The sequence below is a fragment of the Microcaecilia unicolor genome, chromosome 1, assembly GCF_901765095.1.
Source record: "Microcaecilia unicolor chromosome 1, aMicUni1.1, whole genome shotgun sequence".
In the NCBI taxonomy this organism is placed as follows: Eukaryota; Metazoa; Chordata; class Amphibia; order Gymnophiona; family Siphonopidae; genus Microcaecilia; species Microcaecilia unicolor.
This window is the reverse complement of record NC_044031.1, coordinates 550,142,665-550,169,057: the sequence shown is the minus strand read 5'-3', so window position 1 is coordinate 550,169,057 and position 26,393 is coordinate 550,142,665. Positions and strand designations below refer to the sequence as shown.

At 48.0% G+C, this 26,393-nt stretch overlaps 1 protein-coding gene across 1 annotated transcript in view; it reads left to right on the top strand.

Moving 5' to 3' along the window:
- RGS22 (regulator of G protein signaling 22) overlaps nt 1–26,393 on the top strand; it is a 399,161-nt gene that overhangs the window by 270,050 nt on the left and 102,718 nt on the right. The window contains exons 15-17 of the mRNA XM_030217260.1: nt 12,872–13,066; nt 22,054–22,128; nt 23,548–23,867. Coding sequence (XP_030073120.1) covers nt 12,872–13,066; nt 22,054–22,128; nt 23,548–23,867 — 590 coding nt within the window. The remainder of the gene's footprint in view (nt 1–12,871; nt 13,067–22,053; nt 22,129–23,547; nt 23,868–26,393) is intronic.

Sequence of the window (26,393 nt, the reverse complement as noted above, 5' to 3'; positions counted from 1 at the left end):
CCCTTCAGAGACTGTGTCTTCAGCTAGCCGTCCTTGCTAGCCACTCCAGAGACAGTGTTCCCCTTCAGCTAGCCGTCCTGCTAGCCCCCTTCAGAGACTGTGTCTTCTTCAGCTAGCCGTCCTTGCTAGCCAACTCCAGAGACAGTGTTCCTCTTCAGCTAGCCGTCCTGCTAGCCCCCTTCAGAGACTGTGTCTTCAACTAGCCGTCCTTGCTAGCCAACTCCAGAGACAGTGTTCCTCTTCAGCTAGCCGTCCTGCTAGCCCCCTTCAGAGACTGTGTCTTCAGCTAGCCGTCCTTGCTAGCCAACTCCGGAGACAGTGTTCCTCTTCAGCTAGCCGTCCTGCTAGCCCCCTTCAGAGACTGTGTCTTCTTCAGCTAGCCGTCCTTGCTAGCCAACTCCAGAGACAGTGTTCCTCTTCAGCTAGCCGTCCTGCTAGCCCTCCTTCCGAGACAGTGGCTGGCTAGCCGTCCTGCTAGCCATCATTCAGAGACTGTGACTCTCGCTAGTCGTCCGGCTAGCGCTCTTCCATAGACTACCACGTGCTGGCCGCTCTTGCCAGCCTTTCTCCAGCGACTGTTCCCTCTCGGAGTACTAGCCGCCTTTGCTAGTCCTCCCTTAAAGACTGCATGCTGACTACCAGCTAGGTCAGCCGTCACCCCGCGGTTCCAGCAGTCCTGCTGGCCGCCTGCAGCTGAGGGCTCAACCCTCGGTGAACGGCGGTCGCCACGGGTGAAGATTCGGGGTGCTCGGCTGTCCTCTGGGGCCTTGTGGGGCCTTAGGGAACCTGAGGGCTCACCAACAGAAAAACAGTAGAAACAGGACAGGAAACGGAAGCCATGAGCTCGCCGACGCAACCTGATCTACGGGACCTGGCCAAGGTACTTCAGCAGCAGCAGGAGCAGCTGAACGCCCTGTCTGGGGCACTCCAGAACGTCTGCTCTCAACTGTCTACGCTTCAGGTACAGAACCAGGCCGCTGCAGTCCAGGGGGCCGCAGCAGCTCCCCGATTGGGAGGGTTCCGCACGGGACCTCGGTTCCCTGAACCAGCACGATATGATGGGACCCCCGGAGGTTGTCGGGGGTTCCTCAACCAGTGCAACCTGGCTTTCCGGATGCAACCGGAAGCATTTGCTTCGGACCAAAGTAAAGTGGGCTACATTATGGGCCTTTGTGAAGGGAAAGCCCAGGCCTGGGTGGCCACACTAAACAAACAACAAGACCCCATCTTGGATGACTACAGTGAATTTCAACGCCGTTTCCGGATGGTGTTCGACCTTCCTGGCAGACCATCCTCCGTGGCGTCGGAACTGCTGCGGATTCACCAGGGAGAAGGGACGGTGGCCGATTATGCCATTCGGTTTCGGACCTTAGCCACGGAGCTGCGTTGGAATCCGGAGTCCTTGATGGCCATCTTTATGGAAGGCTTACAAGAACGGATCAAGGACGAATTGGCTGGACGGGAGGTCCCAGGACAATTGGATGCCCTGATTTCGCTCTGTATACAAGTGGACACCCGGTTCCAGGAGCGAGCTAGAGCCCGGGCGGAGCGGCAGAAGTGGGCGCGGGGAACGTCCCGGACGGGCAAAGGGCCGTCCCCTCGCCATGGGAACCGGGACTCCAAGGAGGATGGCGAAGAGCCGATGGTAATGGGCCGGCAACGGCTAGCTCCCTCCGACAGGAAGAAGCGCTTGTCGAACGGGCTGTGCCTCTATTGTGGTGAGGCTGGACATTTCATCCGGACGTGTCCCGTCCGGCCGGGAAACACCTCCCCCAAGGCGCCCTGAGAGGAGGGGTCTTGGGGCACTCCGCTCCCCTACCGGACTCCTTGATAACACTGCCAGTAATGTTACGTTGGCAAGAGGCCACGATCCAGACCCGGGCCCTGGTGGACTCTGGGTCCGGGGGTAATTTCATCGGGCTCGAACTGCTGCAGCAAATGGGCTGGCCTACGCTCCCGCGGAGGCCAGCGCTGCAAATAACCTCCATCCAAGGAACTACTCTACCCCAGCCGGTCACGGAGATCACCCCCTTGTTGGGATTACAGGTGGGGGAGGATCACCGGGAAGAAGTCCAATTCCTGGTGCTGTCCCGGACCATTCACCCAGTGGTCCTAGGATTGCCGTGGCTACGGTGTCACAATCCTGTTATCGACTGGACCGGGGGAAGTATCCAAGCTTGGGGCAGTTCCTGTCAGGAGAACTGTTGTAAGGGCCGGACTGGCAGCTGTCCTGCATTAAATATGGTGCCCGGTGAGGGACGGGGGGAGCTGGGCTCTCTGCCTATGGATTATAGAGACTTTGCGGATGTGTTTAATCCAAAGGAAGCAGAGGTGCTACCGCCTCATCGGTCTTTCGACTGTGCCATTAATCTGAAGACGGACACCATGCCACCTCGGAGCCGACTGTATACCCTGTCCCGAGGAGAGTCCAAGGTAATGCAAGAATACATCCGGGAGAACCTGCGGAGAGGGTTCATCCGGCCCTCTACGTCCCCAGCTGGGGCGGGATTCTTTTTCGTCACCAAGAAGGATGGATCCTTGAGGCCCTGTATAGACTATCGGGGGGTTAAATGCCATCACAGTGAAAGATCGCTTTCCTATTCCGCTCATTCCCGAGCTCTTTGACAGACTACAAGGAGCACAGATGTTTACTAAGTTGGATTTGCGGGGGGCCTACAATTTAGTTCGAATCCGGTCAGGGGACGAATGGAAGACAGCTTTCAACACCCACGAGGGACACTTCGAGTATCGGGTGATGCCGTTCGGCCTCTGTAATGCCCCTGCGGTGTTTCAGCGACTTATCAACTATGTGCTTGAGGATTTGCTGAACTCCACGGTGATTGTATACCTGGATGACATCCTGGTTTATTCCAAGGACCCCGCTGAGCATACGGGCCACGTCCGCGCAGTGCTGCACCGGTTACGACAGGCTCGCCTATTCGCTAAACTCAGTAAGTGCGCCTTTCATCAGCGGTCATTACCCTTTTTAGGACATATTCTGTTACCCGGGGGCCTACAGATGGAGCCGGACAAACTCCGGGCGATTCGGGAGTGGCCACAACCGCTGGGATTGAAGGCACTGCAACGGTTCCTGGGGTTCGCGAATTATTATCGCCAGTTCATCCCTCAGTATTCCCAACTGACAGCCCCGCTGACGGCGCTCACCCAAAAGAACGCGAGGGTCCGGGATTGGCCGCCAGAGGCGCAAGCGGCCTTTCGTCAGGTAAAGGAGGCCTTCAATTCAGCGTCCATCCTGCTGGCTCCAGATCCAGAGAAACCTTTTATTGTAGAAGTGGACGCGTCTGCCTTGGGGGCTGGGGCGGTCATCTCGCAAGTCAACCCCGAAGGCCGGTGTCAACCTTGCTCCTTCTTCTCGCTTAAATTTTCCCCGGCAGAACGGAATTATACGGTAGGGGACAGAGAACTCTTGGCCCTGAAATTAGCCCTGCAGGAGTGGAGGCACCTGCTGGAGGGAGCGGAGCACCGATTTACGGTAATCACTGATCACAAGAATCTCCTGTACCTTCAAGAGGCTCAGCGGTTAAATCCCCGACAGGCCCGATGGTCGTTATTCTTTGCCAGGTTTCACTTCCAGTTAGTATTTCGGGCGGCTTCTCAGAATACCCCGGCGGACTCGTTCTCCCGAGCATTTGAAGTTCCTGAGGAGACCAAGGAGGTCCACCCTATGTTAAATCCAGCATGTCTCAGCGCGGCTACAGGGGAGGTCGCGCCGACTAAGGAGCTGGTGTCGGCTGCCGACCGAGGAAGAATAATGCAATGGGGGCACTCATCTAAATGGGCCGGGCATTTCGGGTATCAGAAGACCCTCCGGTTCATCGCTAGGCAGTATCAATGGCCGCACATGAGGCGGGATATTCTCCAATTTGTTACTTCATGCCCTGTGTGTGCACGGACTAAGCCACTAGTTGGGCCTCGCGTAGGGGATCTGCAACCACTACCCGTACCGACCGCTCCCTGGACGGAGTTATCCATGGATTTCATCACTGACCTCCCCCGCTCCCGAGGTCATACCGTGATTTGGGTCGTGGTAGACCGTTTCTCGAAAATGGCTCATCTTGTTCCCTTACCGAGCCTTCCATCGGCGGCCTCCCTAGCACAGTCCTTCATTCAGCACATTTTTCGGTTACATGGGCTGCCCAGTCGGATCGTCAGTGACCGGGGACCCCAATTCACCTCCCGCTTCTGGAGAGCCTTGTGCACGGGCTTGGGGGTAGAGACTCACCTTTCATCCGCCTACCACCCCCAAACCAATGGCATGGTCGAGAGGATTAATCAAACATTGAAAGGATTTTTGCGGGCATTTGTCAACAAACGTCAAGATAACTGGGCCTCTCTGCTTCCATGGGCCGAGGTTGCATATAACCAGAGTGACCATTCATCCTCAGGACACTCTCCGTTCTTCTTGGTATACGGACGACATCCTCGGCTTCCAGGGCCGTTCCCTTCTCCAGCTTTAACCCCCATGGGGGACCAAACCCTAGCGGATCTGCAGAAGGTCTGGGAGATGGCTCGGGAACAACTACAGAAAACAGTTGCCAAAAATAAGATCTTTGCAGATCGCCACCGGCGATCCGCCCCAGTACTCCAGCCGGGGCAAAAGGTATGGTTAAGCACAAAGTACCTGAGACTTCGGGTGCCCTCCCGGAAGCTGGGACCTCGGTACATTGGACCTTTTGCTATCCAAGAACGAATTGGAACAGTAACGTACCGGTTGCGGTTACCAAGGACCCTACGAGTACACAATGCCTTCCACATCTCCTTATTGAAGAAATTTCGTGGGTCCAAATGGCACCCTCACCAATCCGAGGATGAAGCTCTCGAGGTTACTCCAGATCCGGAGTACGAAGTAGAGGAGGTGCTAGATTCAAAGAAGCGGCGGGGAAGGCTGTATTATTTATTGGCCTGGAGATATTTTGGTCCCGAAGACAACTCCTGGGAACCCGCCGCGAATGTACATGCTCCAGAATTGGTTAAAGCCTTCCACGCCCGATATCCTTCCAAACCCGGGCCCAGGGAGAAGGGGGCATCCGGGGAGGATACTGTCCCGTCCTGGGCTCTTACCTGGCGGCCCGCAGTAGCGGGCGGGGACCAGTGGCAGCCGCGGGGCCCGGGACGGCGAGGAGAAGCCGCCGACAGGGCCGGCGCTGCCGCGGGCTGCTCCGAGGCCGGCGATCCGCTGGGAGCATGCGCCGGCCTCGGAGAAGGAGACACGCCGGCCAAGATGGCGGCGCCGGCGTCGTCGGCCTCCTTGGAGGAGCAGGACCAGCGAAGCAGCACCGCCCACTCGCGCCGGATTGGCGCTTCGACGAGGAGACTCCGCCCACCGGGCAGGTGGACCAATCCCGGCCTCCTCTGCCTGCCTGGGCCAAGGGGATTGGCTACAGCTGTTGGGAGACGAAGGACGGGCGGGGATTTAAACCACGAAACGGAAGCGGTCCAGTGCTTCCGTTTCGTTCGTCAGAAGCCGACTCAGGGGATCGCGGAGTGTAGCCAACTCAAGAGACAGTGTTCCTATTCAGCTAGCCGTCCTGCTAGCCCCCTTCAGAGACTGTGTCTTCAACTAGCCGTCCTTGCTAGCCAACTCCGGAGACAGTGTTCCTCTTCAGCTAGCCGTCCTGCTAGCCCCCTTTAGAGACTGTGTCTTCTTCAGCTAGCCGTCCTTGCTAGCCAACTCCGGAGACAGTGTTCCTCTTCAGCTAGCCGTCCTGCTAGCCCCCTTCAGAGACTGTGTCTTCAGCTAGCCGTCCTTGCTAGCCAACTCCAGAGACAGTGTTCCCCTTCAGCTAGCCGTCCTGCTAGCTCCCTTCAGAGACTGTGTCTTCAACTAGCCGTCCTTGCTAGCCAACTCCAGAGACAGTGTTCCTCTTCAGCTAGCCGTCCTGCTAGCCCCCTTCAGAGACTGTGTCTTCAGCTAGCCGTCCTTGCTAGCCAACTCCGGAGACAGTGTTCCTCTTCAGCTAGCCGTCCTGCTAGCCCCCTTCAGAGACTGTGTCTTCTTCAGCTAGCCGTCCTTGCTAGCCAACTCCAGAGACAGTGTTCCTCTTCAGCTAGCCGTCCTGCTAGCCCTCCTTCCGAGACAGTGGCTGGCTAGCCGTCCTGCTAGCCGTCATTCAGAGACTGTGACTCTCGCTAGTCGTCCGGCTAGCGCTCTTCCATAGACTACCACGTGCTGGCCGCTCTTGCCAGCCTTTCTCCAGCGACTGTTCCCTCTCGGAGTACTAGCCGCCTTTGCTAGTCCTCCCTTAAAGACTGCATGCTGACTACCAGCCAGGTCAGCCGTCACCCCGCGGTTCCAGCAGTCCTGCTGGCCGCCTGCAGCTGAGGGCTCAACCCTCGGTGAACGGCGGTCGCCGCGGGTGAAGATTCGGGGTGCTCGGCTGTCCTCTGGGGCCTTGCGGGGCCTTAGGGAACCTGAGGGCTCACCAACAGAAAAACAGTAGAAACAGGACACTCGCAGAGGGTCTCCAGCGTCTAAAGCTATTCTGGCTCGTTGGCTCAAAGAAGCTATTTTTTCAGCATATCTGCTGTTTGTCCGGCCTCTGCCTGAAGCCTTTAAGGCACATTCCACAAGAGCGATTTCCTCTTCTTGGGCTGAAACTGGAGCACTCTCTCTTCAAGAGATATGCAGTGCAGTGACATGGGCTTCTAAGCTCTCATTTGCCCGACATTACAGGCTGGATGTGGCTGCCAGGAGGGATGCGCATTTTGGAGCACAAGTGCTGGCGCGTGGTGTGGCCTGTTCCCACCCTATCTAGGGATTGCTTTGATACATCCCATTCGTAATGGATTCATCTGCTTGATGACAAGGAAGGGAAAATTAGGTTCTTACCTTGGTCATTTTCTTTCCTTTAGTCATAGCAGATGAATCCATGAGCCCGCCCTGATTGATTGATTGATTGATTGATTGATGCTGCTTTGGGTTCAGTTTTTCCTGTAGATATGTTCCCTCATTGGGAGAAGTTGGAAAACAGTCTTCAGGATTTCTGTTCTGTTACAGGAGGTTGAGTTCGTCCCTCCTTTGAATTACTGCTTCTGTTCTGGGGCGTTCGTTCGCTGTGAGGAAAGTTCATGTTATTCTACTTTGCGGTGTAACGCTGCTTTGGAAGCTTCAAATACTGAGAAGCAGATGGAGCTAGCTGGCCAAGAGGCACTATGATTTTCAGTGCTCTCTATCTCCCCCTGCTGGTAGGTGGACACAACCCATTCGTAATGGATTCATCTGCTATGACTAAAGGAAAGAAAATTACCAAGGTAAGAACCTAATTTTCCCTTATTGGCACTAATTAAATTTAATTGGGACTTAAGCGCATAAATTTAGGCCTGTGATCCGTGCCTAAAATTTACATGTGAAAAATTGGGCACAGAAATGGGAGGGTCATAGGTGGTTTGGGGCGGATCAGGAGAATAGTTTTGAGTTACACGTATAATCATAGAATAGGGTTCCTCTGTGCATTAATTTAGGCACAGGCATTTGGACCGCCAGCCTCCCCCCCAACCCCCAGCATTGGCAAGGGTCCACTCTGCCATCCGATCCGACGCCCACCCTCCCTCTCTGCCTGCCCGGTGCCCGCCCCCCTACCTTGGTTGGAGGAGGGATGCAGCCTGCCTCCCTCCTCTTCCTTCGACGCCGCAAAAATGGCGGCGCCCAGCCCTGCCCAGTGCATCCTGGTATGCGCTGCGCGGGGCTACACAACATATAAGGGAGTTAACTATTTTTTAAAAATATTTTTTGCAGGTGGTGTGTTATAGACAAAGAATGTCAGTAATAATACCAATGTATATATGCAACAATCATTCAGGAGGCTCACAATGATCCATTAAATTAATTCTGGTATACCATAGACCCAGCGGCGTAGCAAGGACGGTGGGGGCGGTCCTCCCTGGGTGCACGCTGCTGGAGGGTGCAGAGAGCAACCGTGCGCCTGTTGGCTCCGCTGGTTCCCTGTTCCCTCTGCCCCGGAACAGGTTACTTCCTCCTCTCTGCACCCTCCAGCAGCCAAGAATGCACCCGGGGGTGGGGGGGGGGCTTGATGTGCCAGGGAGGGGGGTGTCATTGCACCGGGGGGGGGGGGTGTCGTGCTGCACCCTGGGGGGACGGACGCCGCTGCACCCGGGGGGGGGTGCAGTGGCGATCCGCCCCGGGTGGCAGCCGACCTAGGATCGCCACTGCATAGACCTGAGCGGTGTCACTCATTAAAGTTTCATTAGAATAGAATTGTATTAATAACTGAACAAGTAGTAATTGAAATGTAAAATATCTACACCAAGGACAGATGAGGAGGTGGGTACATAAGTCTTACTGGTTTAACAACTAAATCCAGTGAGTGGCACTGCTGAGATCTATGTTATATCAGTTTTATGGGAGGCAGCTAATTTAATAGGCAGAGAATGGGCTTGGAAGCATTAACCAGTTAGTGTGCTTGTGTTACACTCTGTTACACTCCTCTAGAGGTGCAGCCTGCTTGCGCAGGGTATGGGCATTCGAGGATGCAGCGGCCATCTTGGATGTAGGATAGGGCGGCCATCTTGGAGATGGGCGTCTCAGGTTGTGGCAGCCATCTTGAAGTTGGGCAGCTGCAGGAAGGAAACCCATATTTGAGCGTAGAGCATCTCCTCTGATGGGGGCAGGCATCTTGGAACAGCTGCACATGTTTGAGCCTAATTCCTACACTATTTAAAGCCCTGCCACCAGTCCTTCCATGCTTCGGCTTCTAGTGCTTAGAGGTCGTGGTCTACATCTATGTTCTATAGCCGGCTATCTTTGTTCCTGTGATTCCTGTGTACCAGACCCTGGATTGTTGCCTGACTATGCGCTGTGTTGCTGCCTGCCTAGACCTCGGACTGTTTCTCTGACTATTCGCTGCGCTGCTGATTCCTTTACTCCTGGACGGTGTCTGCTCTCTCTGCCTGTCGGGTCAGTGGCCATGCAACCCCGTCGGTTCTGGAAGTCCTGGTAGCTGCCTACACCTGGGTCTCAACTCCCGGGGAACGACAGTCGCTTCCCAGGTGAAGCTAGGGGTTGTCTGGCTGCCTGACCGAGTGCGGTGTCACTCCATCTTCGCCGTGCTCAGTCGGGGCACAAGGGCTCACATTCCCAGACATAACAGCTTGCATTAGCGTGTATTAACTGGTTAATGCAGAGTTAACTTGAGAACAATTAGTGGTTGCTAAATAGGAGGTGGAAAGTGCTCCCATGTTAACTTTGTGCAGGTACCACTAGGCAACATTAGTGCATGACCTACATTAGAACAGTTCCTTAGTGAGCAGGAAAGTCCTGCATTAGGACATGCAAAGCTGAAATGTTACCATATCTTAGTAAAACGGTTCCATAGACACCTATCAGGCTCATTTTCGAAAGAGAAGGACGCTCATCTTTTGACACAAATCGTAAGATGGGCGTCCTTCTCACAGGGTCGCCCAAATCGGTATAATCGAAAGCCGATTTTGGGCGTCCCCAACTGCTTTCCGTCGTGGGGACAACCAAAGTTCACGGGGGGCGTGTTGGAGGCGAAGCGAAGGTGGGACTTGGGCGTGCCTAACACATGGACGTCCTCGACCCATAATGGAAAAAAAAGGGCGTCCCTGACGAGCACTTGGACGACTTTACCTGGTCCTGTTTTAAAATGGTACCCGAACTGACCAGATGACCACCGGAGAGAATCGGGCATCACCTCCCCTTACTCCCCCAGTGGTCACTAACCCCCTCCCACCCTCAAAAAATTTTTAAAAAATATTTTGTGCCAGCCTCTATGCCAGCCTCAAATGTCATACTCAGGTCCATCACAGCAGTATGCAGGTCCCTGGAGCAGTTTTAGTGGGTGCAGTGCACTTCAGTCAGGCATTCCCAGGCCCATTGTCCCCCCCTACCTGTTACACTTGTGGTGGTAAATTTGAGCCCTCCAAAACCCACCACAAACCCACTGTACCCACATCTAGATGCCCCCCTTCACCTGTAAGGGCCATAGGAGCCAACTTTTCAAAATGATTGGGGGTGCTGAATTTTTTTTTAACAGGTGGTGCATTCCCCCACCCCCTCCCTCCCCTTCCCTCCCTCCCCCTCCAAGTTCCAGGCCCCCCTCCTCCGAGTGCCAGTCCCAACCTCAGCCTGACCTCTTCTCCCACAACAGTGCGCCGCCGGTCCGTCCTCGCCTTCCTGCATGCCACCCAGAATTTTAAAACTCATCTTACCTCAGGGTCCCGGCGGCAGCAGTGAAAGGCGAGCAGGCTCGGTGCTTCAGCCTTCCCTTCTCTCTCAGATCTGGTCACGCCCTTGCGGAAACAGAAAATGAGAGTGGGACCAGAGCTGAGAGAGAAGGGAAGGCTGAAGCTCCGAGCCTGCTCGCCTTTCACTGCTACCGCCGGGACCCCGAGGTAAGATGAGTTTTAAAATTCTGGGTGGCACGCAGGAAGGTGAGGACGGACCGGCGGAGAACTGAGGGAGAAGAGGGCGGGCACCGGGCAGGTGGGCTGGCTGGGAAGGGAACTTCCGGCAGGTGCAGAGTCGGTCCTAGGGTTTCTGGCACCCTCCTGCAGCCTATTAGTCGGCGCCCCTACCCATCCACGGGTGGGATCACTATGGCTCCACTCCTACCCCTTTTACCAGCCATGGCGTCATTGAAAATATTACACCAGTATAGAAGAAAAATAACTTGTGGTTTTTTTTTGTTTTCATTATAAATAATTTCTGTAAGCTGTTACAGCTCCATTATACTCTAAATGACACAAACCAAATTAGCATACGAGAACAGACAGTCTTGCCAACTCTGAAAAATAATGTGTTAGCAAAATCTCAGAATCTAACAAACAGACACTTGGCCTTGCAGTCACACATGCAGAACAGAGATAGCCCCTCTTCAAATTCTTCAAAAATTAACCTGAAATTAACCAGACAAACAGAAAGAAACACATTGCTATACATTGCAAAATAAGACAGCAGGTGTAGCAGATGTAAATTCTCAAAGTGGACATATTACAAACACTAAAATGAAAATAAAATGATTTTTTTCTACCTTTGTTGTCTGGTGACTTTGTTTTTCTGATCATGCTGGCCCAGTATCTGATTCTGCTGCTATCTGTCCTCTTAACTCTGTTTCCAGGGCTTCCTTTCCATTTATTTCTTTACTTTCTGCCTTTCTTCTTCATTTCTTGCTCTATATCCATAAGTAAAAGCTGGGTCCTCCTCTCTCCCCTGCCCCCCACCATTCATCCATATCCAGCAATTCTCCTCTCTCCCCTGCCCTCCTCTCCATGTCCAGCAATTTCTCCACTCTCCCTGGGCCCTGCCCTCCCATCCATGTCCATCGATGCTCCTCTCTCCCCTGCTCCCTCCATCCATCCATATCCAGCAATTCTCCTCTCTCCCCTGCCCTCCTCTCCATGTCCAGCAATTTCTCCACTCTCCCTGGGCCCTGCCCTCCCATCCATGTCCATCGATGCTCCTCTGTCCCCTGCCCACCTCCATCCATCCATATCAAGCAATTTCTCCTCTCTACCTGGGCCGTGCCCTCCCATCCATGCTCCTCTGTCCCCTGCCCACCTCCATCCATCCATATCAAGCACTTTCTCCTCTCTCCCTGGGCTCTGCCCTCCCATCCATATCCATCCATGCTCCTCTGTCCCCTGCCCACCTCCATCCATCCATCTCAAGCAATTCTCCTCCCTCCCCTCCCTGTACAGCAATTTTTCCGCTCTCCCTGGGCCCTACCCTCCCATCCAGATCCATCGATCAATGCTTCTCTCCCCCCTGCCCTCCCACTCCCATGTCCACCTGCCCTACCCGCCCATCTTCTCGAAATCTTTTAAATTTACCTCTGTCGCAGCAGCTGAGCCTGCGCGGCGTCAGTGAAAGCACTGCCCCCTAGCCTTCCCTTCGCTCGTTCGTTCCCTCTTAGTGTCCCGCCTTCTTCTGACATCATTTCTGCGAGGGCAGGACACTGAGAGGGAACGAACGAGTGAAGCGAAGGGAAGGCTAGCAGGCAGCGCTTTCACTGACGCTGCGTAGCTGCTGCGACGTCGGAGCTGGAGGGGTAAGTGGCGCCCCCTGCCTGGGTGGGTGAAACCATTGGGGGTGCTCGAGCACCCACAGCACCCACGGAGTCAGCGCCTATGGTAAGGGCTATGGTAGTGGTGTACAGTTGTGGGTAGTGGGTTTTGGGGGGGCTCAGCACACAAGGTAAGGGAGCTATGTACCTGGGAGCAATTTATGAAGTCCACTGCAGTGCCCCCTAGGTGCCCGGTTGGTGTCCTGGCATGTCAGGGGGACCAGTGCACTATGAATGCTGGCTCCTCCCATTTGGTCGTTTCTGAGATGGGCGTCCTTGGCTTCCATTATCGCAGAAAATCAGAAACGACCAAGTCTAGGGAAGACCATCTCTAAGGACGACCTAAATTTCAAGATTTGGGCGTCTCCGACCATATTATCGAAACAAAAGATGGACGTCCATCTTGTTTTGATAATATGGGTTTCCCCTCCCCTCCATTGGGACGTTTTGCAAGGATGTCCTCAGCAAAACTTGGGTGTCCCTTTCGATTATGCCCCTCCACGTCTCTTTATAAAATAGACTCACAATAGATGCCTTCTTAGTCTCCTTACCTAGAGGACTTGTTATAAAATTAACCTCTACATATATGCAATTCTTTCATTAGCTTCTTTATGCTAATAATTTTAGTTATTTATAAAATCTATACCATATAATGATATTCTAGTTAAACCTTTGACTCTAATACCAGAATAATATAAAAATGCATTATATCATCAAGTTGTACTTGATAAGTAATCTAGTTATATCAGTAACAAAAATTATATAATGAATGATGTCTGTTTTCCCTAATTGCTTATCTTTTCTTCTAGTTCCTTTATGCCACATATCTTGCTCCTGCTGCTACCATGGATACCGGTGTAACGCAGACAGTAAAATCAGAAATTCATTATAAACTTGATCCACCCTTTGATGATCTCTTTGACTCTGCTGAAGAATTTGCCCTCACTCTTCTTCTTAGTGCTTGGACAGAGATGACAGAATTGGACAACAGAGCCTATGGACAGGTATGTGAGCTGCTAAGGAAATCTGGTGGTTTACTCTTTTTTTGTTGTTGTTACATTTGTACCCTGCGCTTTCCCACTCATGGCAGGCTCAGTGCAGCTTACATGGGGCAATGGAGGGTTGAGTGACTTGCCCAGTCACAAGGAGCTGCCTGTGCCTGAAGTGGGAATCGAACTCAGTTCCCCAGGACCAAAGTCCACCACCCTAACCACTAGGCCAATCCTCCACTTTAAAGAAATCTGCACCTTTTGTTCACACACTATACTATTTAAATTATTATGCATGGCAAATAAAAATGTTCACACTGTCTCAATTTGAACTTGCAATATTAAGTTGTTGGTTTCTTTTTTTTCTCAATATTTTATTGAAAGTTTTCAGAGCGTTAACAAGAAATAAAAGAACAAGCAAATTTACAAACTTAAACTGAATGTTCTACTGCAGATATTCTTTATTCAGAAGTATTAGTCTTAAAGTTAACTGCCCCCTGCTCCCTCACATTGTGGTATGCTACCTTCTCTCAAATCCTGCTAAGCAGTTATGGGATGCCTTCATTAAAACCAATTACTTCTCTTCAGTATTCACGGAGGAAAATCCTGGAGAAGGATCACGGTTGGCTGCCAAGAGAATATCTGGGAATGGAGTAGATACTGCGCTGTTTACAGAAGAAAGAGTTTATAAACAGCTGGAGAATCTGAAGGTGGACAAAGCTATAGGGCCAGATGGGATACATCCCAGGAAACTGAGGAAGCTAATGGAGCTCCTGGCGGGACCTCTTAAAGATTTATTTAATAGATCTTTAGAGACGGGAGAGGTTCTGCAAGATTGGAGATGAGCGGATGTGGTCCCTCTTCACAAAAGTGGAGAAAAGGAAGAAGTGGGAAACTACAGACCGGTAAGTCTCACGTCAGTGGTAGAAAAAATAATGGAGTTGCTGCTGAAAGAAAGGATAGTTAACTTTGTAGAAGCCAACGGGTTACAGGACCTGAGGCAACATGGCTTTACCAAAGGAAAATCCTGCCAAAGGAATCTCATTGACTTCTTTGACTGGGTGACCAAAGAACTGGATGAAGGACGTGTGCTATATGTAATCTACTTGGATTTCAGTAAAGCCTTTGATACGGTCCCCCACAGAAGACTCGTGAATATGCTGAAAGGGCTGAACTTAGGACCAAAAGTGGTGAACTGGATAAGAAACTGGTTGACCGACAGGTGGCAGAGGGTAGTGGTAAATAGAATCCGCTCGGAGGAAAAGAAGGTGAGTAGTGGAGTTCCTCAGGGGTCGGTGCCGGGGCCTATTCTAAAAACTATGGACAATCTAAGCAACTTTCGCAAATCTCTGAAGACACATCTCTTCAAGAGAGCCTACTACTACTACTACTATTTAGCATTTCTATAGCGCTGCAAGGCGTACGCAGCGCTGCACAAACATAGAAGAAAGACAGTCCCTGCTCAAAGAGCTTACAATCTAATAGACAAAAAATAAAGTAATCAAATTAATTAATGTGTACAGGAAGGAGGAGAGAAGGGTAGGTGGAGGCGAGTGGTTACAAGTGGTTACGAGTCAAAAGCAATGTTAAAGAGGTGGGCTTTCAGTCTAGATTTAAAGGTGGCCAAGGATGGGGCAAGACGTAGGGGCTCAGGAAGTTTATTCCAGGCGTAGGGTGCAGCGAGACAGAAGGCGCGAAGTCTGGAGTTGGCAGTAGTGGAGAAGGGAACAGATAAGAAGGATTTATCCATGGAGCGGAGTGCACGGGAAGGGGTGTAGGGAAGGACGAGTGTGGAGAGATACTGGGAAGCAGCAGAGTGAGTACATTTATAGGTTAGTAGAAGAAGTTTGAACAGGATGCGAAAACGGATAGGGAGCCAGTGAAGCGACTTGAGGAGAGGGGTAGTATGAGTAAAGCGACCCTGGCGGAAGATGAGATGGGCAACAGAGTTTTGAACCGATTGGAGAGGGGAGAGGTGACTAAGTAGGAGGCCAGCAAGAAGCAGATTGCAGTAGTCTAAACGAGAGGTGACAAGAGTGTGGACGAGGGTTTTGGTAGAGTGCTCGGAAAGAAAGGGGCAGATTTTACGGATGTTGTAAAGAAAGAAACGACAGGTCTTGGCGATCTGCTGGATATGAGCAGAGAAGGAGAGAGAAGAGTCAAAGATGACCCCAAGGTTTCGAGCTGAGGAGACAGGGAGAATGAGAGAGCCATCAACAGAAATAGAAAACGGGGGGAGTGGGGAGGTGGGTTTGGGGGGAAAAATGAGAAGCTCGGTTTTGGTCATGTTTAATTTCAGGTGGCGTTGAGACATCCAGACAGCAATGTCAGACAAGCACACTGAAACTTTGGTTTGGATGCAAGGTGAGATATCAGGGGTAGAAAGGTAGATTTGGGAGTCATCAGCATAGAGATGGTAGGAAAAGCCATGGGATGAGATTAATGAACCAAGGGAAGAAGTGTAAATGGAAAAGAGGAGGGGACCAAGAACAGACCCCTGAGGTACGCCGACAGGCAGAGGGATAGAAGTAGAAGAGGATCCACCAGAGTGAACACTAAAGGTGCGGAGGGAGAGGTAGGAAGAGAACCAGGAAAGGACAGAGCCCTGGAATCTAATGAGGACAGGATATTGAGGAGTATGCTGTGATCAACAGTGTCAAAAGCAGCGGAAAGATCAAGAAGGATGAGTATGGAATAGAGACCTCTGGATTTAGCCAGTAATAGGTCATTGGAGACTTTAGTAAGCGCAGTTTCGGTTGAGTGGAGAGGGCGAAAACCAGATTGTAGTGGATCAAGAATAGCATGTGAGGAGAGAAAATCAAGGCAGCGGTGGTGAACAGCACGCTCAAGTAATTTGGAGAGAAAAGGGAGGAGGGAGATGGGTCGGTAATTAGAGGGGCAAGTAGGGTCGAGTGAAGGCTTCTTAAGGAGAGGTGTGACCACAGCATGTTTAAAGGCAGTAGGGACAGTTGCGGTGGAAAGTGAGAGGTTGAGAATGTGACAGATAAAAGGAATAAGAGCAGGTGAGATGGCATTAAGAAGGTGGGTGGGAATGGGATCAGAGGAACAGGTGGTACATTTTGAGGAAGAAAGGAGAAGTGTAGTTTCCTCTATAGTAACTTCAGGAAAGGAGGAAAAGGAATAAGGGGAAGGAGAGAGAGGGGAACGGACTAGTGGAGGGAGAGGTGGCGAGGTAGAGAATTCATGGTTTATCTTTTGAACCTTGTCATGAAAGAATTCAGCAAGGGTCTGAGGAGATAATGAAGGGGGAGTTGGGGGAGGGGGCACCTTGAGGAGAGAGTTCAATGTGGTGAAGAGAAGACGAGGGTTAGAGCCAAGAGAGTTGGTCAGTTGGATATAATAATCCTGTTTGGCGCGTAGAAGAGCAGATTGGAAGGAGGTCAGCATGAACTTAAGGTGTAAGAAATCAGCAAGGGCCCGAGATTTACGCCAGAGGCGTTCGGCGGAGCGAGTACAGGAACGTGGGTAGCGGATATTAGAAGTCAGCCAAGGTTGGGGTTTTGTACGCCTTATAGGGTGGGTCATCAAAGGTGCAAGAGTGTCTAAGGCAGAGGATAGAGTATTGTTGTAAGAAGAAACAGCCTCATTGACAGATGTGGATAGTGCCACAGTAGAGAGGAGGTTTGAAACATGGGAGGATAGAGATGAAGGGTCAATATCGTGAAGATTCCTAGATAAATTAGATAAGATAGGACGGGACTGGGAGGGAGGAGATTTAAGTGTGAAAGTTATAAGATGGTGATCAGAGAGGGGAAGATCAGAGGCAAGGAAACTAGAGGGTGAACAGTTGGAGGAGAAGATGAGATCAAGACAGTGACCATTTTGATGAGTGGGGGAGGTGGAGCATAGTTTGAGATTAAAGGAGGATGTTAAAGCGAGTAACTTGGAAATATAAGAGTTGGAAGGATCATTAGCAGGAATATTAAAGTCGCCAAGGATGAGAGAGTGGGAGGAAGGATCATGGAAGAAGGCAAGCCAGGCATCAGTCACTGAGAAAGGATGAAAGGGACTTATCAGGGGGACGATAAATGACCGCTATTCGAAGAGGCAGAGGAGAGAAAAGGCGGATACAGTGGACTTCAAAGGAGGAAAAACAGATTGAGGTGGAAGAAGGGGTTGAAATCTGGAGGAGGGAGAGATAAGTAGTCCAACACCGCCCCCGCGACCAGCAGGGTGAGGAGTATGTGAAAAAAGATAACCGCCATGGCAGAGGGCTGCGACTGAAGCAGAGTCATCAGGGCAGAGCCAGGTTTCTGTTATGGCGAGCAGATGGAGGTGACCTCAAGATAAAGAGGTCCTGGATGTAGGGGAGTTTGTTACAGATAGAGCGGGCATTCCATAGGGTGCAAGAGAAGGGCAGAGAAGAGGAGGGGAGTAGAGGAATAGAGATAAGGTTAGAGAGGTCGCGGTGAGATCTGTAGAGTTGGGATAATAGTTGGTGAGGAGGGCCAGGATTGGGATTGATGTCACCGGCTGAGAGTAAGAGAAGGAGTAAAAGAGAGTGGAGGAGAGTAGGAGAGGTGTGACCACGAAGGCGTCGAAGGCGAGAGGTATTTAGGTGGAATGGGAAGGCAAAATGGAGGGAAGAAAGAGACGGAGATTAAAAGCCAAGAGGGAGGAATAGGGTAGGAGAGAAGGTGAGGTGATGAAGTCGATAGATGGGCAGTGAGTTCCTGTAACGGAGAGAGGTAGGGGGTGAGGAAAAAGATTAGGAAGGGACAGGGCTAGGAAGAGAATGTGAATAGGGGCCATAAATGAATGAGGTACTTTAGCAACTGGGAAGAAGATTAGATGTAAAGGGAAAAATGCCCCGCGCACACACCTAGAGCGGAGGCCCTGAGTGGATCGGAGTGGACCTGGGTGTCACCCCGGAGAAGGCTGTAAGGATATGCAGATGAGCTGCAAGTCCTCCACAGCACCTGAAAGGCAGCCGGTGGTAGAGCTGGGCACCTCTCAGCTGAGGAAAGGCTTACCAGGGGTTAGGCTGAAGCCAGCATTCCTCCCCCTGAGGGTCGCCTGATCCTAGTCAAAAAGCACCTGGAAACTCTATGCACTTGGAGCGAGGGCCCTGGGAAGGTCGGGGTGGACCTGGAGTCACCCCGGATACAGCTGTGAGGAAATGCAGAAGGGCTGCAAGTCCTCCACAGCACCTGGTGGGAGCGCTGGGCACCTAGAGCGGAGGCCCTGAGTGGATCGGAGTGCACCTGGGTGTCACCCCGGAGAAGGCTGTAAGGATATGCAGATGAGCTGCAAGTCCTCCACAGCACCTGAAAGGCAGCCGGTGATAGAGCTGGGCACCTCTCAGCTGAGGAAAGGCTTACCAGGGGTTAGGCCGAAGCCAGCATTCCTCCCCCAGAGTGTCACCTGATCCTAGCCAAAAAGCACCTGGAAACTCTGTGCACTTGGAGCGAGGGCCCTGGGAAGGCTTACAAAAAGAACCCTTAAAGACACAAATCACCTCCAAAACTATCCTATCAAATACCATCCTCTCTAATTCATCATCCATCTTCTGATTACTTTGATTGTATCCAATTTCCTTTCATGACTTTGTCATAACAACACTCTGTAAGTCACATTGAGCCTGCAAATAGGTGGGAAAATGTGGGGTACAAATGCAATAAATAATAATAATAATAACAGTGGAATGCAGTTTCTTTATCTGATCCGCGGCTGGATTGCATGTGTCCTCCAACTCAGAAACACGGCGCTCCAACTCTCCAGTCCGATTAGTAGTGTCCATCAGGGAGGACGCTAGAGTGGCAATTTGGGTCGATAGCTGGTCTAATTTCGGTGCAAGCGCTAATCCCACCGCCTCAGTAAGTTGTTTTAGCTGCTCCGGAGTAAAAATGAGGCTCTCGTGCTTTGAATGTTCGTCTTTGCCCATCACCCTTGATTTTTCTTTCTCCCTTTTTTGTTTCTCTGGCGGGCAAACTTTTTAGCTGTGGTTCCACAAATTTTTCCATTAGGTATCCGCGAACTTCCGATAATGAGTTAAGGGTTAGAGTCCAACTTTTTAACAATTAAAATTACATAGATTGACGGAAGGGCCTAAGAGAGCACAGAACCACGTCCTTCATTCTCTAGTGCATCACCTGACCAGTGTGTGCTAGCGTTTTTAACGTGCACTAAAATTAGCGCACACTAATGCTAAAGACACCTAAATATTCCTATGGGTGTCTCTAGTATAAGTGTGCACTAAAAACGTTAGCATGCCTATAGCATGGCTTAGTAAACAGGGCCCTTAGTATGTTACCATGTATATTGCCTTCAAAGACCTACAAAAAATTGGTTCAATGCTTTCCGTATATTTATGGAATGGTAAAAATCCTAGGATTGCTCTTAACAAACTTAAGACAGGCAAATTACATGGCAGAGTTCATTTTCCTAGCTTCTTTGACTACCATGTCACTTTCATACTCAGGCATGGAACTAGAATGATTGTGAATTCTGACTCAAAGGCTGTGCCATTGTGGCTACTCTTTGAACTGCAGAGATATTATAATATTCAGCTTAAATATCTGCCTGTATATATCAGATTTCCTGATACCAGACTCTGATCCTGTGGTGAAATCTACAAAAATGGCTTTTTGGGGAGTTACTGGTTCAATGTAAATGGAAGGATTCCTTACTAGCTCCACTATGGAATAATACTGCTATAAAAATCCACAATCGTTCAGTAAATTGGTTAACCTGGAAAAGGGCTGGTTTAAGGACCATAGGTCAACCTTTTGAGGATAAGAAGTTGCCCTTTATGAAACTTAAGACATTATATAAACTGCCAATATCACAATATTTTTATTGGCTACAATTACTACTACTACTACTACTATTTAGCATTTCTATAGCGCTACAAGGCATACGCAGCACTGCACAAACATAGAAGAAAGACAGTCCCTGCTCAAAGAGCTTACAATCTAATAGACAAAAAATAAATAAAGTAAGCAAATCAAATCAATTAATGTGAACGGGAAGGAAGAGAGGAGGGTAGGTGGAGGCGAGTGGTTACAAGTGGTTACGAGTCAAAAGCAATGTTAAAGAGGTGGGCTTTCAGTCTAGATTTAAAGGTGGCCAAGGATGGGGCAAGACGTAGGGGCTCAGGAAGTTTATTCCAGGCGTAGGGTGCAGCGAGACAGAAGACGCGAAGTCTGGAGTTGGCAGTAGTGGAGAAGGGAACAGATAAGAAGGATTTATCCATGGAGCGGAGTGCACGGGAAGGGGTGTAGGGAAGGACGAGTGTGGAGAGATACTGGGGAGCAGCAGAGTGAGTACATTTATAGGTTAGTAGAAGAAGTTTGAACAGGATGCGAAAACGGATAGGGAGCCAGTGAAGGGTCTTGAGGAGAGGGGTAGTATGAGTAAAGCAACCCTGGCAGAAGATGAGACGGGCAGCAGAGTTTTGAACCGACTGGAGAGGGGAGAGGTGACTAAGTGGGAGGCCAGCAAAAAGCAGATTGCAGTAGTCTAAACGAGAGGTGACAAGGGTGTGGATGAGGGTTTTGGTAGAGTGCTCGGAAAGAAAGGGGCGGATTTTACGGATGTTGTAAAGAAAGAAACGACAGGTCTTGGCAATCTGCTGGATATGAGCAGAGAAGGAGAGAGAAGAGTCAAAGATGACCCCAAGGTTTCGAGCTGAGGAGACAGGGAGAATGAGAGAGCCATCAACAGAAATGTAGTTTCAGGGCTCAAAAAATACACACTACATTCATTAGTTCAAGAACTTGCCTGCATTGCTTTGTGTAAACAACTTGCATCTGGTTCCAAGGAGGCTTCAAATTGGTATAAGTTTTTCAGACTGGAGAGGTTCACTAAGCCTTCAGCTCATTATCATATATGGTCTTTTGACATAGCTACTTGTTTGGAAGACTCACAATGGCAACAGCTGTGGCTTTACTCCTTTAAATCCCTAAAAAGCTGCTTTGATAGTTCAATCTTCTTCTTTTTTTTTATTTTTATTTTTTTACACAGAGCATTTTGGACTCCTCTCAAACTTTCTAAAATTGCTGTGTCTAATACAAACTCTTGTTGATCTTATCACAGTGCAGACACTAAGGTTGCCATGTATGCACTCTAATTTAATGGTATCACTACACAAAGGACACTTTTTTCTCTCCTTCAGCTTTTGAAAAAAAATAGTTGTATTTCTTTGAAAATAGGCCCATGAAACCTCTCTTGTTTTTGAAGTTTTGTGCATTAATAAACTGCTGTGTATTATTTTGCATTGCAGTAGCTCATTAATGCAAAATTTACAAAATCTTTTGGATGAAGTGGACTTAGTGCAACAGTTTATTACTGCAAAGTGTACTTTTAAGTGCACTCCAAGCAAAAAATAGCACAAACGTTCACATTTTTTTTGCATCTTTCCAGGCATTTTGCGCTATTTTTCATGTGAAGTACACTTTGCAAAGTGACTTTACACTTTAGTATACAGGGCCACTGATATACAATTCTTCAAGGATTGTCAACAATTCAATTTACCTCTCAACTATACCATATTCAGAAAGAAAAGGAAAAGTTGCTCATTTCTTCTTATTTTCTTTTGAATGTCACACTTAACATGCACAAGGCTCTGCACATGCAGGTTCTTTGCGCTCCAGAATTATGAGCAACACATGTCTAATGCAACACATGGAAACTTGTTGCTTCACCTTCTGCCAACATTTTTTAAACTTGGCTCTTCAGACAGGTTTCCCCTCCCCATTGTTTCCCTTACTTCCTGGTTCTTCCCTTGTGGTATTCAGTATTCTTGTACTTAGTGCATACATATGGATAAGAAATGCATTATTGTGTGTGCAATATACTTTTTTATGCAGTAGCAAAAGTTCAACCTAAGAGTCCCCAAGAAGCAAATATTGAAAGCGCCCCCAAAATGGAAAGGGTTCAGAAGGTCTAGAAACAGCTGCAAGTGAGCCCCCTTTTTTCTATCTTGTGCTTTATCTTGTGTAGTGTGCCAGATTGATAATATAAAATATTATATTTATTAGGTTAAGCTGGAAGAAGAAACACGACAGCTGGATATGAAAAGTCTGCGGTATTTGTATGAACAATATCTTGAGAAGGTAAGGTGAGCACCCATGTGGTGATCATAAATCTGGATTATTGTAATTCTTTTTTGTTGGCCTGGTCAGTCAATTCAGAACATGTCTCCATTCTTGCATTCAGTACGTTGGTTACCCATCTCTTGGAGAATTACATTTAAAACTCTGACTTTGATACATTAGGCATTGTATAGTGAGGTTCCTTCTTATTCTGACTGGGTTTTGAAGATGTATAAAGGAAGACATTTGTTGCAGTTTGCATGTCCCTTCTGCCAGGAAAACATACTTTCATGAAATGCAAAATTGAACCTTTTTTTGTGTGTAGGCCCATCTGAATGGAATTGTTTACCTAAAGAGCTGCTGGTGATTGACTCAACAACCAAATGTAGGAAGAAGCTTAAGGCTTATTTGTTTTCTTTAGCTTTCAAATGTCAGTTATAATTTTAGAAAAGAGAGACAGTATCCTGATGATATGAGATAATAGGCTGGAATGGTATCTCTACTTGGTGTGTTTTGCAGTTTTGGAGGTTTTATACTCATGGCTTATTTATGTGTGTATATTGTTGATTCCAATTATATTATTATGATTGTATTATGTATGTTTTATTGTGAGCTGCTATGAAATCTTGATATAGTGGATAAAAGTGTTTTAAATAAATAATGTTTACAAAAACAAAGTCTTTGTTCTGCTAGTGATTAGCATTTAATACATTCACAGAGAAAAAGCTGATCAAGACAGAGTAAATTCATAGAATTCTTTATTGCATAGATGTAAAATATTAGAGATCAGTTTGAACATTGGCACTGCAAATAACCCTTTGATTTATGGTGAGAATGTTGGATATTTCTTTTCTTGATCATTTGGCCACTCCATAATAGTGCCACTCCCTTCGTGAGCAATTCTTAGAAATAATCCTGAAAAAGGATCCAGGCTCAGATAAGTACAGAAGATGTTGATGAATATTCTTTATCATGGTAGTTTGTTTTTAACTTTCTTACTTGAATGCATCTATTTAAATATATGGGTTGAATTTAGATTCCTGTTAAAAAACATTCATCATAATCTAATCAGGAAGAGATATGGTTGCATATTGCAAGGGAAAAAATAGAAGTCACATACCTTATAGAATCTAATATGTATCAAAAACAGTGATTGTGAAAACATTCTAATTTAAACAACCTATAATTTTATACTTCATATATTCAAAAAATAGTATCAAGCTCTTATGTTGTTTGTTAAATCATAGATTTCTTTCTTTTTTTTTTTTTAGATTGGTAACCTCTCTAAAAGTGTTTTTCTGATATGCTGTTGTACACAGCTATAATCATACCAATTTTAAATTTGTCTATCATGCAAGTGTCATTTTTTTCTCAGTTGATTGGTAATTTATATTATAGATAAGAGCTGTCTGCTTAATAAAACTCATGTTTTTTTCTTAGAAATCTACTTATAAAACAGGCGTCCCATCACCTGCTGATGCCAAACTCCAACCATCTCATGACTTTAGCATCCAACAAATGTATGATGCTAGCATCACACCTCCTGATGCCAGCTTCTCCCTAATTCCTGACTTTGCTCCTCATTCCAAACTTATACCACATCGTGAACCCAGCTCCATCCCAGAACCTGATGTCTCTAAAGAGAAAAACTATTGGGAAGATGTCCCTGAGGAATTTCAGAGTATTGACCTTGGTGTCCTGAGCCTCAGCAAAACAGAGATGGCATTTTTCCATAAAAATCTAGTTGTTCCTTATGAGAAGTAAGTGTCCCTATTCAAATCTTTCACTTGACTACATGTATACGTAGCAGGATTTTATTATCTGGAATAAACTTAATTGACAAATCAGTTTGCCAATTAAACCTTTTCCAGTAAATAAAGTACAAATGGTCACTGTGCAAATATTTTGATTTGGGTTCCAATCATTTAAATATCTAATGTTTTCTTTTTATTCAAAACCAGAAACCTTTAGGGGTCAATACTTAAGTGAGTTAACTGGATAAAAGAAGTTCTTATCTGATTAAATCATGCTGACTGGGCCTTGAAGAAATATTCAGCAGCACTTACCCGGATAATGCTGCTGAATATCCCCTGTAACTGCTAAAGCCGAAACCGACTATTGTGTGGGCAGCCCAGGGATGGAGTCAACACTTAACCATATATTTATCCCTTAACTGAGCAAATAGGACTGTATAAATAGTAGTCTTATCTTTGTCTGGTTTTACTTATTCGGCTAAGGGCTGAATATTGGCACTTCTCCAAGGACAAGCAGGACATCATATCCTCACATCTGGGTGACATCATCAGATGGTGCCCTCAATGGTGATACTCCCCAGCATTCCTATTCTAGAAGCTTTTAGGACTGTGCACTGCGCATGTGTGTGCCTTCCTGCTTGCTGCCGCCATGTTGGAGCAAGGCAGTCTTTTTTTCTTCCAGATAGCTGAGAGGATGCTTTATTTGTTTCTCCCTCACACTCACCATTTTGTTTTACTTCAGAGGTGATAGAGAAAAACAGGTGAACTATCTAAAAAATAAATTGTTCCTTTTTTATGTGGGACTAGGTTTCTCTCCTTCACTTAGTTATTCTTAGAGTTTTCAGCATATTTGTAAGTTACAATTTTTTTTTCATTGCTCCTTTGGCCTTGACCACATGGTAAAGTAAGCTTTCCTTTTTTTGTAAAAATTCTGCTGTTTGATTTTGCTTCAGTTGTTTTCCTCCAATGTACCAGAACACTCCCAGCACTTCACGATATGGCAGGACCATGTCCCTCACAGAAACTTATTATTGGTGCCTGTTATGCTTGGGTCCTGACCATAATCCTTTATGTAATCTGTGCTTGCAGCTTTCATCAAGAAGCATTAACAGTCAAGAGCAGCAGGGCAAAAGTATTTTTGGTGCCAACAAGACCAATCTAGCGACTTTGGAGGAAAGAAGAGAAAATGACATCCAGCATGGTTGAAAGGTGAAGTAAAAGAGGCTCTTGCAGCCAAAAGATTGTTCTTCAAAGAATAGAAAAAAGGACCCAAATGAAGAAAATAAGAAGCAACATAAGCACTGGCAAGTCAGATGCAAAGTATTAATAAAGAAGGCTAAAAGAGAATATGAAGAGAAACTTGGTACATCAGAAGCAGAAAGCCTGCAAAGGAATCCATGGGATCAATAGATCAAGAAGGAGCAAAAGGGACACTCAGGGAGGACAAGGTTATAGCGGAGAAACTGAATGAATTCTTTGCTTCAGTCTTTAGGGAAGAAGATGTAAGAGATCTGCCTGTACTTGAAATGGTTTTCAAGGGTAATGATGCAGAGGAACTGAAAGAAATCTTGGTGAACCTGGAAGATGTACTGAGCCAAATTGACAAATTAAAGAGTAGTTACCTGATGCTAGGGTCCACCTTAGGGGTCAGCACTCAAGATCTAGGTGTCGTTGTAGATAATACACTGAAATCTTCTGCTCAGTGTGCGGCGGCCGAAAAACATACAGTGCTAGGAATTATTAGGAAAAGGGATGGTGAATAAGACCAAAAATAATAGAATGCCTCTGTATCGCTCCTTGGTGTGACTGCACCTTGAATATTCCGTTCTGGTTCACTCAAAAATCAAAATAACTGCAGAGCAACAGAATTATAATCTAATAACACCCAATATTTCTCACAAAAAACAATAGTAACCCAAGGGATTGCAGACAAAAGTGTATTAAAGAAGAAGAAACCTCAATAGCCCAGGGTGCCTACATAGGACCACCCCTAACAGGGCACTTATCACTGGTTTCAAACTACTCTTTGAACATCAACTTCAGCAATAAACAACTCCTCATAGGGAGAAAAACTCGCTGGAGCAAAAAAAAAAAAAAAACAGAGAGAAAAGATAAGCTGCAAAATCTCAACAAGGATTAGTATTATCAACTACAAAGACCTATTGTCCAAACAAATTTCAAAAAACCTAGCAAAAAAGGGGATTATTCTACTTAGCTTCTCCACCCGGGTGGTTACAGCACTTTCACGATATCCGCTAGTAATCTTCAAACCGGGTCCCAATGCACAGTAGAAGTTCTTGACAAGGAGCCCTCTTGTTTTGCTTCTGCCTCAGGGGGGACTTGAATCAAGACCAGACTGCAAGATGAAAATTTCTGGTCTTGATTGCAAGTTCCCCCTGAGGCAGAAGCGAAACAAGGGTTAAGTGACTTGCCCAAGGTCACAAGGAGCTGCAGTGGGAATCAAATTCAGGTTACCAGGATCAAAGCCCATTGCACCAACCACCAGGCCACTCCTCTACTCCCTGCTCGATA